At 39.5% G+C, this 14,102-nt stretch overlaps 1 protein-coding gene across 5 annotated transcripts in view; it reads left to right on the top strand.

Moving 5' to 3' along the window:
* TNRC6A (trinucleotide repeat containing adaptor 6A) overlaps positions 1 to 14,102 on the top strand; it is a 293,765-nt gene that overhangs the window by 198,040 nt on the left and 81,623 nt on the right. For 4 of the 5 annotated variants that reach the window (XM_053694877.1, XM_053694880.1, XM_053694879.1 and 1 more), the window contains 6 exons: positions 6,878 to 7,012; positions 10,642 to 10,779; positions 11,325 to 11,402; positions 11,577 to 11,775; positions 11,890 to 12,015; positions 12,577 to 12,735. In XM_053694877.1, the coding sequence (XP_053550852.1) occupies positions 6,878 to 7,012; positions 10,642 to 10,779; positions 11,325 to 11,402; positions 11,577 to 11,775; positions 11,890 to 12,015; positions 12,577 to 12,735 (835 nt within the window). The remainder of the gene's footprint in view (positions 1 to 6,877; positions 7,013 to 10,641; positions 10,780 to 11,324; positions 11,403 to 11,576; positions 11,776 to 11,889; positions 12,016 to 12,576; positions 12,736 to 14,102) is intronic. The other variant, XM_053694878.1, reaches the window with a different exon arrangement.

The following is a 14,102-nucleotide window of genomic DNA, read 5'->3' on the forward strand; positions in this document are numbered from 1 at the left end:
GCATGGTGCTTATGCACCAACAGAATATTGCATTTAGCTCATGCAGTTTGTTGCATTAAAATAAATACAAAATTAAAGTTGTGTTGCCATTTTATTGATGCTATAGCTAGAACTTTAATATTGTGTGTACCTGATTTAGGCAATTTATAGAGGTTTGAAAACCTAGGTTACAGAGTAGGTTTTTGACCTCTCTCGGAAAAGCACAATATTTTAATTCCCTTTACATGTTTTGGGGATTTGATTTTGAGTTTAATGTCCTTTTTGTGACATCATATAAAGTTATCAAGTAAGAAACGTACAGCATTGTGTCTGTAATACACAGAGATAACTTTTGCTGATAGGGTACTGACTACCATTCCTGACATGAGCCGAATACAAATTTTCACCTTTTTATAGTGTAAATTGTAGCTTGCCCCTTTGATATTTTTCCCCCAAACCATTCCTTTAATCATTAATTATCTTCTTTCCTTCTAAATACAGGGAGAATCCACAGCTGCATTCATTACTTTTGGGAAATACAGAACCTGGCCACCAGGAGGAGGCAAAGACACCCCAGCCAAAGGCTTAAATACCTCCCCCACTTCCGTCATCCCCCAGTCATTCTTTGACTTTCATCACAGGAGGTTGGCAGAGAAGTGTTGGAAGATTACTGAGTACTTACTTATGGAGGGTAGTTCTCTTCGAGATGAGACTGGAGTTTAGTAGTCTTGTTAGCCTCTCAGTGAGAGCATTGATGAAAGTTTGAGTCTGGAGATGCAGAGAGTTTCTTTCTGCGAAACCATCCTGACTCATATTAACAGCTCCATAAGCATTCAGCTTTGACGAGTTTTGCTGCTTGCTTTTCTGCACTCAAGTCCATGTCAGAAGCACTGCTACAATCTGTCAAACTTGAAGGACCGTGTTGCTGTTCCACGACATATATTCCGGTAAGATCGTTTCAATTTTTACATGCATGTAACGTTAGAAGACCGGGTCTCAGTGGGACTCTATCTTTATGGAATCAAGGGTTAATATCTCCTGAGGGGGAATATTGAACAGTGGGGGCTTTAATCATGTTTGTGATTTTGACATCTTATGTGTAGACGTTTGGGGCTCATAGGCTATTACGGAACGAACAGGTTAATTATCGAGCTGCACAGTTTTATTGGACTGGCGCACTTTTCCTTAGCGAGTGAATCCTGCATGGTGCACCACGTGACCGGCTGCGGTCACGTTTTTTGTTTCCCATTTCCGTATTCCTGACGAGCGTCTGCGGAGAGGATCCATTTTCTCTACCTGTCTGGGTCAAAGGAGGTGGTGAGTGCCCCAGTCATTGGGGGGTGTAAGGTGCTAGTTTTTTATTTTCCCATAATCTACTTAGCAGAGTTATGGAGGATTCTGATATGTTAGAGGAGAATTCCTCTCATTCAGATTTTGATACCTGTGTATATTGTGAGGAGGCCCAGGTAACCCAGCCCTCTCAATTATGTTCTGTATGCTACAATAGGGTGTTCTTATCTTCCCTTGTTGAGACGTTAGAGACCACTGAGCCATCCGCCTCTGAGGATTCTGCATCCTGTGAGGTGCGTTCCCTAGAATCTTCTGTTCCTACACAGGAGGTTGTCCCACATACCGTTACCCCTTCTCCTGAAGAAGGCCTTTTTCAATCCAGAGGTTACGTGGTTTCACATGGCCATATCTCTGGCCTTAGTGCATTTGCATCTTCCTGTCACATGCAAGTGAAGGCTTAATTTGTGTACTCCTGCCCAAGGTCTGGCATGTAAGAAGACTTTGGTTTCCGATCTGTCTTCTGGGGAAGCGGTGTCCTCTGAGGCTACTCCGACGGAGGTGAATTTTGCTTTTAAATTTAGAATAGCTTGCCTGCGTGTACTTCTGAGAGAAGTTTTGGTGACGTTGGAGGATCCTAGTTCTGATCCATCAGCTCAATGTCAGTCTTCTGAGTCAGATAGCGTGCTTGTTTAGACGACTGGAGGGATGGTGATCCTATTCCTTGTTTCTATATTTATTTCTTTGTTTTTGTATCAAATTCCCAGTTCTGAGCTCTTGAGGAATTGTCGCATGACAGGCTGGACCTGTGGGTTTCACTTTCCCTTGGGCTATCTCTTGTGTGCGCTTGACTAATTTATTTTCTAATCCAGTTAGGATAAGTTAATTTTCCTTTTATTTATTTTTTTAGCGTGAGATTATTGTAGAATCTCTTCTTAGGAAGACTTTTTTTTTCGCCTCTGGGATTCTGGTACTAGTGATTTCATGGTTGTGATATATATAAAAAAACAAAGAAGGTTGTCTTTGGTCGGGGTGAGGCTCCCTCTATGTCTGAGACTATGTTTAAGCTTTGGAGCTTATATGTTTTTCTGTTATTATTCTCAGTTTTCTGGCCCTGCTAGAACTTTAGAAATTTTCATCGACCCTTGAACAGATATGTCGTATCCTAATTAACAGGCTGAACCGGTTTTCGTACTAGTTGCCTCTCTCTTCTTCAAGAGGTTATTTTCTTGTTCCTTCGGTCCAAAGGTAGCTCTACTATCCTAGATGTCAGGCTGGTTCTAGTTTAATATATTTTGGTTGGGCGTATGATATTGGATCGTATGCAGTCCAAGTGGTCTACGAGTTAATACCCTGCTTAGCTAAGCTGTTGGCTTGAAGTTGATTTATGCTGTGGCAGTTTTCTTTAGGAGCTAAGTTTTGCCTCACCGGAAGGAGAGAACGATGAGTGACCTTTTTTGGAGTCTCTTTTCCGTTTCCTTTTTGCAGGGGTGAAATTTTTACCCTCTATTGGTGGTGCATAGGTGTTCTATCATTCTATTTGGTTTCTATGCTCTCTATGCAGAGCTAATTTCTTACTCTTGAGGGTTGATATACGGTTCTCTTTTCCCCTTTTCAGGGAGATGGATACTTTCCTGTCATCATGTTGAGGGAATCCTGTTTTTGGGGACTGTATCGTTTTTAGTAACCTCGTTCTGATCCTAGATTTTTCTTGCGATCTAATTTTTTTTTATACAGTATCTTGTTATTATGGGTTCTGGTTACTCCTGATTTTGGCGGTTCTGGTTTCCTCCATCGCCTGTTAGTTTAAAGGAATCTCTTGCCCTTTCCATACTTTGAGTTGGATTTGGATTGGAATTCCTGGGGTAGGCTCCAGGGTGGCTCTTTGGATGCTGTTTGATCTTTCAGACAGGTAGTCCCTTTACGCCTGTTTAAGTTAAAGTATGCCTTATTTCTTTCCCTGTTCTGGGAAAATTATCTTTGGTCTACTGGGGCAGTTTTGTCTTATCATTTCCATGGAAGTGGGAGAGAGTCTTCTGGGATTCCTTCTGTTTTCTTCTAGGGAATCTTCGGTCACTCTTTCTACTCTGAGGACCTGGTTTTCTGCGTTTGTACCAGTTGGGTTCTTTCTGAAGTTGGTCTTTTTTCGGACTCTGGGAGTTCAGCAGGAGGTCGAGGTACTCTCCTTCTGTGTGTACCTTTTGATCTGGATTCCCTAAAATGTTTTTTTCGGATCTGGACCTTTGGTGGAATACGATCTATGTTCTCTGGGGGTCCGTGTCTATCCTAGTTTTTTCCCTTAGGGGATCGTGGTCAGAGATTCTTAAGTAGATCTCTGGATCTTTTCGGTGCTTGGGAAATGTATTCTTCTTTGTTCTATTCGACTATTTTACCCTTTCTCGGTTGACTCAGTCTGACAGGGTCAGGCGTCAGGGTATCTACTTGCTCCTTTTGTGCTACGTCGTGGTTTGGTCTTCATTATGGGTGCTCCATTATTATGGACTTTGGCAGGGTCTTCACCCTTGGTGTTTTGGTATATCCGTGAATGTTTTTTTTTCTGAAAGGTGTCAATCCTTTCATAAGCTGGTCCCTCGTTAGTATTTTGGGATGCTGCCCCCCCCCCTGTTTTAGTGGGGTGATGTTGGTTCTCTCTGATTTTATATCACTCCTTGAGGTTCTCTCTGGTCCCTTTCCAGGGTGTCCTGGAGAAAGGGTTTCTTAGCCGGTTCTTGATAGGATGGCTAGTTCTTAGCCTGAGGGTTAGCCTGGCTACCCAACATACATGCAGTTATGGGTTGTATCATACTACTTTTGCCCTGGTACGTGGGCTCCTAAGCAGATCTAAGGTGTTGGGAATTTTGGTTGTCGTCCTTGTTGTGTTTGTGGAGGAGTGTTCTTCGTTTGACCTCGTAGCCAGTGGGACTCTTGTCTCTTCAGAGTTTTTTGTGCTTATTTTTGGACCAGTGATTTTGTGTGGTCTCTGACGTGGGCTTTTACGGTCCTTATTGTTGGGCAGTTTACTTGGTCCTCCTAACATTTGTTTGGGTCCTTTGCTTCTGTTGAAGCAGTTTTCGGGAGATGGTTGTTACAGGCTGTGGTGCCGTATTTTTGTTACCTCCCCCCCCCCCTTCCCCCCAGTTTGCATTCTGTGTCCTCTACAGGTTTGGTATGGTTTTCCCAAAAGTTGTGGACTCTCCCTGTAGTTAGAAGGAAAACCAAAATTTTGACTTGCCAGATAATTTCCTTTCCTTCAATACAGTGAGAGTCCTCAGCTCCCGCCTGTGCTCTCCGTGCCCTAAATTTAAATTTTCTTCTGGCATCTTTTTCACCCTGATATTTCTCCTACTGTTCCTTGTTCCCTCGGCAGAATGCCTGGGGGATGAGGGAAGTGGGGGAGGTATTTAAGCCTTTGCTTGGGGTGTCTTTGCCTCCTCCTGGATGGTTCTGTATTTCCCAAAATGAATGGATGCAGCTGTTGACTCTCCCTGTATCAAAGGAAACTATCTGGTAATTCATAATTGTTTTTTTCACTATATACAGGGAGTGCAGAATTATTATGCAAATGAGTATTTTGACCACATCATCCTCTTTATGCATGTTGTCTTACTCCAAGCTGTATCGGCTCGAAAGCCTACTACCAATTAAGCATATTAGGTGATGTGCATCTCTGTAATGAGAAGGGGTGTGGTCTAATGACATCAACACCCTATATCAGGTGTGCATAATTATTAGGCAACTTCCTTTCCTTTGGCAAAATGGGTCAATAGAAGGACTTGACAGGCTCAGAAAAGTAAAAAATAGTGAGATATCTTGCAGAGGGATGCAGCACTCTTAAAATTGCAAAGCTTCTGAAGCGTGATCATCGAACAATCAAGCGTTTCATTCAAAATAGTCAACGGGGTCGCAAGAAGCGTGTGGAAAAACCAAGGCGCAAAATAACTGCCCATGAACTGAGAAAAGTCAAGCGTGCAGCTGCCAAGATGCCACTTGCCACCAGTTTGGCCATATTTCAGAGCTGCAACATCACTGGAGTGCCCAAAAGCACAAGGTGTGCAATACTCAGAGACATGGCCAAGGTAAGAAAGGCTGAAAGACGACCACCACTGAACAAGACACACAAGCTGAAACGTCAAGACTGGGCCAAGAAATATCTCAAGACTGATTGTTCTAAGGTTTTATGGACTGATGAAATGAGAGTGAGTCTTGATGGGCCAGATGGATGGGCCCGTGGCTGGATTTTTAAAGGGCAGAGAGCTCCAGTCCGACTCAGACGCCAGCAAGGTGGAGGTGGAGTACTGGTTTGGGCTGGTATCATCAAAGATGAGCTTGTGGGGCCTTTTCGGGTTGAGGATGGAGTCAAGCTCAACTCCCAGTCCTACTGCCAGTTTCTGGAAGACACCTTCTTCAAGCAGTGGTACAGGAAGAAGTCTGCATCCTTAAAAAAAAAACATGATTTTCATGCAGGACAATGCTCCATCACACGCGTCCAAGTACTCCACAGCGTGGCTGGCAAGAAAGGGTATAAAAGAAGAAAATCTAATGACATAGCCTCCTTGTTCACCTGATCTGAACCCCATTGAGAACCTGTGGTCCATCATCAAATGTGAGATTTACAAGGAGGGAAAACAGTACACCTCTCTGAACAGTGTCTGGGAGGCTGTGGTTGCTGCTGCATGCAATGTTGATGGTGAACAGATCAAAACACTGACAGAATCCATGGATGGCAGGCTTTTGAGTGTCCTTGCAAAGAAAGGTGGCTATATTGGTCACTGATTTGTTTTTGTTTTGTTTTTGAATGTCAGAAATGTATATTTGTGAATGTTGAGATGTTATATTGGTTTCACTGGTAAAAATAAATAATTGAAATGGGTATATATTTGTTTTTTGTTAAGTTGCCTAATAATTATGCACAGTAATAGTCACCTGCACACACAGATATCCCCCTAAAATAGCTATAACTAAAAGCAAACTAAAAACTACTTCCAAAACTATTCAGCTTTGATATTAATGAGTTTTTTTGGGTTCATTGAGAACATGGTTGTTGTTCAATAATAAAATTAATCCTCAAAAATACAACTTGCCTAATAATTCTGCACTCCCTGTATATGTATGTATGTATATATATATATATATATATATATATAAAATATTTATTACTGTGTGTGTGTATATGTATGCATGTGTTTCTCATACTCTTGAACATGCTTACTTGTTGCTCAAAAGCCTTTTCCAATCCACTTAAAAAGAAAGGAAATTTTACGCCATTCTTATTTTATAGTTATCAAAATTTGTTCAACAATCTTTTGTTTTACATTTAAAAAGTTTATCGAATTCTATATGTCTTTAACAAGTGTGCTAATATAAGAATCCAATTTAAAGCCTTCAAGCAGGAAGATTATGTAGATTTACATTTTGCTAATATGAGATTTATACCAAAAATATTGAATCGTTGGCAAGATCATAAAATATTTGTAATGCTTTAATTGTGGGACTTCTCCTTTTATTTCTAGTTTATACTTGTATGAGCAGCCTCCCATGCCTGAATGTAACATGACATTAATATAAATAAAAGCCAAAGATTAAAAAAACGTTTTCACTCTTCTATCCACAGAATGGCAATTCCAATATGTATGGTGTTGGGAATGCAGCACAAGCCCGAGGCGCACAGCAGCCTCCAGCACAAGCTCTCAGTTCATCTCAGCCTAACCTCCGTGCGCAAGTGCCTCCTCCTATTATACCCCCTCAGGTGGGAACATTTCTGAAATATACAATGTAACAAAACGGAAGTCTACTCCAGAATTGTTGTTGTTTAAAAAGATAGATAATCCCTTTTACTCATTCCCCATTGTTGAATAACCAATACGGTTATATTAATATACTTTTACCTCTGTGATTACCTTGTATCTAAGCCTCTGCAGACTGACTCTTTATTTTAATTCTTTTTACAGACTTGAATTTTAGCCAATCAGTGCTTATTTATAAATAAATCGCACGTGAGTGAGCACAATTTTATCTATATGGCATGAACTAGCGCTGTGTAACTATGAAAAACTGTCTAATGGACAGAGAAAAGAGGCAGCCTTCAAGGGCTTAGAAACTAACATATGAACCTACCTAGGTTTAGCTTTCAACAAAGAATACCAACAGAACAAAGCAAATTTCTGAATCATTAACGTTAATACAATCCAGTAGGTAAAATGGATCATTGGGAACACATTTAAGGGGAGAAAATATTGTCCCAGTCCCTTTAACTTGATCATGTTACAAAGTTTTTGCCTGTGACATCGCATTAAAGTGACTGTAAAGTTGAGTGTACTTGCTCACGTCATAGGATAGAATTTAAAAATGTAGGCATACTTTCATTCATCAAATTTGTACTATGTATTAATATTCTCAGATTTTTACCTTTTTAATGCTATAACGATAAGCGCGGTTCCTTCGCCCGCCATAGTCCTCAATTGATTGACAGATGAGGAATCTGCAGTCTACTTATCATTGTTTCCACTCCGGGGCGTGACGTTTGTGCAAAGGAGCTTAACGCCCCCGTGGAGAAGCAATTATTAGTGGATTGCAGATTCGTCATCTGTCAATCAATTGAGGACTATGGAGGGTGGCGGAAAGGCGCTTATCATAATAGCATTAAAAGGTAAAAATCTGAGAATATTAATAAATAGTACAAATTTGATGAATGAAACTATGCCTACATTTTTAAATTCTATCCTATGACATGAGCGAGTACGCTCAAGTTTACATTTACTTTAAGAAACAATAATGTTAAAGTATTTTGCATGGAAAGAGTTTTTCTATATCTATAGAGACCGAATAACATTTTTATATTCTAGAAATATTTTTTTTATTAAAACATTTCAATAAAACTTTGCTTTACTGATAATTTTAGTTGGCGTTCACACCGCCTGCTTGCTTCTTACTTAAGTAGCAGTTTGTGTGTTATTTTCAGTATAGTCATATAGAGGTATGGGTGTCGGCGAAATACAAGGAAGGTGTATCCGTTTGCAAATGGTACAGACATTTGTAATAGAGTTAATGTTCCAGGTGGGGTTTGGACCAAATGAGAAGTGATATTTAAAAAAAATAAATAAAAAAATGTCATGATGGTGAAAGGCCACAAGTCAAAATGCGTGGGGATATTCTCCTCCTGACCACCAGGAGGAATCAAGACACCCCAACACACCAGGGCTTTAAATCCCTCCCACTTCCCATGATCCTCAGTTATTTATAATATAGCCAAGTAGATAAGGAAAAGCAGGAAAGATAAAGCAAGGCAAAAATATGCCAACAAGTATTTGCTGCGATTTGAACAAAGACAAAGGGCAGGGCTCCTGGACTCTCACCATCATGAAAGAAATGTATTTATCAGGTAAGCATAAATTGTTTCATCAGATGGTGAGAGTCCACAAGTCATCACGTGTGGGAAATCAATAGCCAATTTCTTATTTGTTTTTGCCTTTTTTGTTTTCAATTATCTATTTTACCTGCTGGAATGTATTATTAAATTGTTTACAAATAGCTCCTTGACATCTGCATTTGAAATTGGCGATTTGGCCTATGACATCCCTACCTATACTTAAAGTTGCTATTCTTAAGTATAGGCTAAAGAAAGCTGTGTAAATATAGCCAGAAGAAGTTCTACTCCTGGGGGTGGGAGAGATGAGTAATAAAATGTTAATTTCCAGTTCTTCTCTATTGGGATTTGATATACAAAAGAGATATATAATATATATGATATATAAGAGATTTGATTTCCCTGCAAGCTCAACCCATTTTTCGGGAGTACAGGTATACCCCGCTCATACAGCGGGTTAGGGACCAGAGCCCTGCTGTAAAGTGAAACAAGACGGATTTAGCTTTCTTTTCACCTGCCAGTGTTTTCGAAAACATGTTTGAACCAACATATATTAGGGGTGCAATAGGGCTACGTATAGTTTAGCACTAGCACAGCACAGTATTCAATTGGTATTCAATAAATACTGTACCTGTAAATTAGTGACAATTACTGTAATAAAATTTGCCAGACTATAACACTGAGACACAGATTGCACTGCAATGCAGTTAACAGAATGAACTAATCATTACAAAATGGTGGCAGTCACTTTTCTTGCAATCTCACAACGATTACAGCACTGTTTCAAAATCCTTGGAGTTTAAACTTCAGCTCCACAAAGCTCTGTATTAGCCAAGCACTGTAAAGTGAGGTATACCTGTATTTTTCATAATAAGAACAATTCCAGAGCAAGGGTTTATGTTCTCAAGCTGAAGGGTAGCGTGCAGAAAAGGTGGTTTGATTCATGGAATAAACTTCCTTTATAGGTGAAAAGGACAAACACTGTTTGGGATAAGCATAAGGCTATCCTACAAACTAAATAAGTTTACACTTAAACTTAAATATGTTTATATGTATGTGTACTATGTGCTGTTCAACACTATTTGTATAGAATGGATTTAAAGATTAAAGGGACATAAAACCCTATTTGTTTTCTTGATTTCAGACAGAGAATACAATTTTAAGCAACTTTCCAATTTATATCTATTATCCATGTTGCTTCATTATTTGGTATCCTTTATTGAAGGAGCACTAATGTACTACTGGGAGCTAGCTGAACACATTGGGGTGGCTGCACACATGCCTCATCATTGGCTTACCAAGTAGCAGCTAGCTCCTAAGCCTACCTAGGTATGATTTTCAACAATGGATACAAATAAAACAATGCAAATTAGATCATAGAAGTAAATTGGGAAGTTGTTTAATAAAATTTTCTTTCACTATTTAGATAAAGCAAACAATGAAGTTTACTGTCATCAGTGTTTTACATAAAGTATGAGTTACTTATTCTCTCACTTATACGTTCATGGTTACACACTCTTTTTATAGACTTCCACCTACAAGCAAGATAAGTGTTTTTTCTTTCAGCAATGTATGTTGAGGAAAACTTCTTCAGCTGGTTGAGAACTAAATTATTTGAATGGATAAAATAATAGCAAGGCACTCCAACAGCACTTAAATCCATGTTCTTCTGCGTGAACACTTTCTTGTACACTAGCCAAACACTAGGGCAACGCCCCTGTCTAGGACCATAGCAAACAAGATCTTTCTCACACCAAAGTAGAAGAAAACAGGGCTGAATAAAAGTACAATTTTTTTTTATTCCAAACGAGTTAATGGCAAACAAATGCAGTCGGGATAGTAGTAATCTCCCAGTGACATGTAACTAATCGGGAGTTTTCAGAGGGCCCTACACAATGGTTAATAGTTTTATTTGTATAATCTATGCACAGTCTAATTATTATTCTTACATGTATGTATGTATGTGTGGTCCTATCAATGTGTAGAAATGTAATTTTCTCATTTATTCTTAGGTTCCTCCTTCTTTACTAAAGTACCCGCCAAACAATGGGGGCCTGAATCCGCTTTTTGGCCCTCAGCAAGTAGCCATGTTGAACCAGCTCTCTCAATTAAACCAGCTTACCCAGCTCTCTCAAATCTCCCAGCTACAAGTAAGTTTGGGTACATAGTACCACATCTTGCCACCCTCCTTTTCTTGCTTTGGGAATATATATAGGTGATTTTTAAAAATAAAATCTGGATAATTTTTAGTAAGCAAAACAAAAGAATACCGGAGCTTAGGTAAGATGCGCAAAAGGTAAATTAATTAGACAGGGATAAAAAAAAGATGTAAAAACACACTTGCAAGTGAGAAAAATGGCTCAGTAAACCAGAGCTAAGAATTGTCCCATGGTTTTCTCTTAGTATCACTAATAGACACATTTTGAGCTTTAATCGGTTGTAAAATTGTATAGATGCCAGTGGGAGTTAGCTGAGCTGATTAAAATGTTTACCCCTCACTTATAAAGACCAAGTTAATAAAGCTTTCATTGTTGAAACTGTCACAAATGAATGTTATGAATAATTTATGGATAATACTGGTTTTTATGTCTATTCATTTTAAATGCAGTTGTGCAAGGGAATTCTAGTTGTTTTGTTTTTATATATATATATATATATTTCCAGTGCCTTTATTTTATTATTTTTCTTCTCACAGAGGTTATTGGCTCAGCAGCAGAAGGTGCAGAATCCAAGAGGGGTGTCTTCTGGGACACGCCAACAGCAAGAACAACAGGTCTGTTAAATTGATAATAAAGTGGTCAGAATGCTCAAAATCTCAGTCTATGGTTTTTAAGTACTTTATCCGACTTGTCTATGTGTTGTGCTCCCCCCCCCCCCATCTGTTTTGTTATCTTTTATAAATGCTGAGGTTTCTGTAGTAAATATGAAATCCTCTCTCAATTTTAAGGTTCGGAATATGGGTTTGCATCAACAGTCCCGTCAATATGAGCCTAACCTGCTCATGAAGCAGCCTGTTCCCCAGTCTCCCCAGTCAATGCACCATCAACCTCCCATGAAGTCCTATATGGAGAATGTGTTGCCTCACTCAACCCCCGAGATGCCAAAAGTACCTTCACCCATCAGTGCTTTTGGTGGATTTTCATTAGGTCATTATAAGACTATTTTCTTGTATTTTACATTTATTAATGGCCATATTTTTATAGCTAAAAACCTGTGTAGTTGGCTCAAATGCAACAATTTATATGTGTTTGTCTTTTAAGGATTGAATTCAAATGTAAATATGGAACTTGGAAGTATGAAGGAGCCACAGTCCCGACTGAGGAAATGGACGACGGTTGACAGCATGTCTTCTAGTACGTCACTGGATCAGAATTCCAGTAAACATGGTAATGAGGGTCTAAAGAGAGAATCGGTTTGATTTAGCAAGATTTTGAGTAGATCTATCAATTGTGATCGTACTTTAACTATAGCTCCTATGTAGCAAAGCAAGTAAAAGCTTTTAATCTTAAAATATATTAAATTGCCATTCTACTGAAAAAATAGACATCCTAATTAGTTATAGCCTATTGTGGTGCGAAGCTGGAATTCCTGCAATGCTATTGGCTAAGCAGTGGAAACGTCACCTCTCTGCCAAATAGCGAAGATGGCATTGTGCCTGTGGGCTGCCTTAGCAGCTCATTTAAGGCGTTTGCTTGGAGCAAATAAAGGAACTTTCAGCATGAAGTATTTTATACTTCATGAATGAAAGTCCCCTTTATTTGTTCCAATAGTAAATCCTAGCATTTCAGAAACGCTAGGGTTTACCATCACTTTAAAACATTTCCATGGCCAATATAAAGAAAGACCCTGGTCCTGATGCATTTTGGCAAGAGCTTTACTTTTTGAAATCTTTTCACCTGCATGTTCTCTGGTCTGTGTGTGACATAAGTTTCCATGATTTTATGCAGGTGCTATTTCAAGTGGTTTTAGACTTGAAGATTCTCCTTTTGGTTCATATGATTTCATGAATAGCAGTAATTCTCCATCCAGCCCTCCAGGATCAATAGGAGATGGCTGGCCCAGTGCCAAATCGCCAAATGGCTCCAGCAGTGTCAATTGGCCCCCAGGTGAGTAATGAAGTGGCTTTGTCTCCTTATTTAGTATTCTTTTTACTTGTATTAATGGTTTTTGTATGTACTAAACAACATTTTTATGTTAAATGGACTGTACTGTGATTGTTTTTCTTTTCTTCTCCCCTGTGTCCAATTTACCTGCCAGAGTGTATTAAACAGTCTAGAAAAAGCTCCTTTACCCTTGTTTTGTCATTTTAAATGACTGATTTTGTCTTTGGTATGATTATAGCAATGCTATATAAACAAGAATCTTAAGAATAAATTGCACTTCCAGAGGGTGCCGGAACAGAGAGACTCTAACACTGTAATTTTCCATTGTTCTCTCTCAGTACTAGTTTCACTGTCATAATTTCCTTCCTTAAGGCAGGGAGAGTCCACGACTTCATTCCTTACTGTTGGGAAATAAAACACCTGGCCACCAGGAGTAGGCAAAGACACCCCAGCCAAAGGCTTAAATATCCCTCCCACTTACCCTATCCCCTAGTTATTCTTTGCCTTTCGTCACTATAGGAGGTGGCAGAGAAGTGTCAGAAGGTTTGGATAGTCCTGTAATTTGGTATGTTCCCTTCATAAAAGGACTGGAGTTTTAAGTAATCATGTCAACCTCTCAGTGAAAGTATTGATGGAATTTAGTCTTGAGGGGCAGGGAAAAATTTTTTTGCGAATCAATCCAGACTGTCGCCTAACGGCTCCTGAGCAATCAGTGTTGACAAGTGTCACTGCTTGCTAAAACAAACTAAAGTCCATGTCAGAGCGTTGCTGCAAGACAGAGAGGCTGTCTGTTGATAGTCGCACTTGAGTCTGTTCCACAGCATACTGAAGGGTAAGACCGTTATATATATATTTCTTTCATGTAATTAGCAAGAGTCCATGAGCTAGTGACGTATGGGATATACATTCCTACCAGGAGGGGCAAAGTTTCCCAAACCTCAAAATGCCTATAAATACACCCCTCACCACACCCACAAATCAGTTTTACAAACTTTGCCTCCCATGGAGGTGGTGAAGTAAGTTTGTGCTAGATTCTACGTTGATATGCGCTCCGCAGCAGGTTGGAGCCCGGTTTTCCTCTCAGTGTGCAGTGAATGTCAGAGGGATGTGAGGAGAGTATTGCCTATTTGAATTCAATGATCTCCTTCTACGGGGTCTATTTCATAGGTTCTCTGTTATCGGTCGTAGAGATTCATCTCTTACCTCCCTTTTCAGATCGACGATATACTCTTATTTATATACCATTACCTCTGCTGATTTTCGTTTCAGTACTGGTTTGGCTTTCTACAACATGTAGATGAGTGTCCTGGGGTAAGTAAGTCTTATTTCTCCAACATAGGTGTGTCCGGTCCACGGCGTCATCCTTACTT

Source organism: Bombina bombina, chromosome 11 (genome assembly GCF_027579735.1).
Source record: "Bombina bombina isolate aBomBom1 chromosome 11, aBomBom1.pri, whole genome shotgun sequence".
In the NCBI taxonomy this organism is placed as follows: Eukaryota; Metazoa; Chordata; class Amphibia; order Anura; family Bombinatoridae; genus Bombina; species Bombina bombina.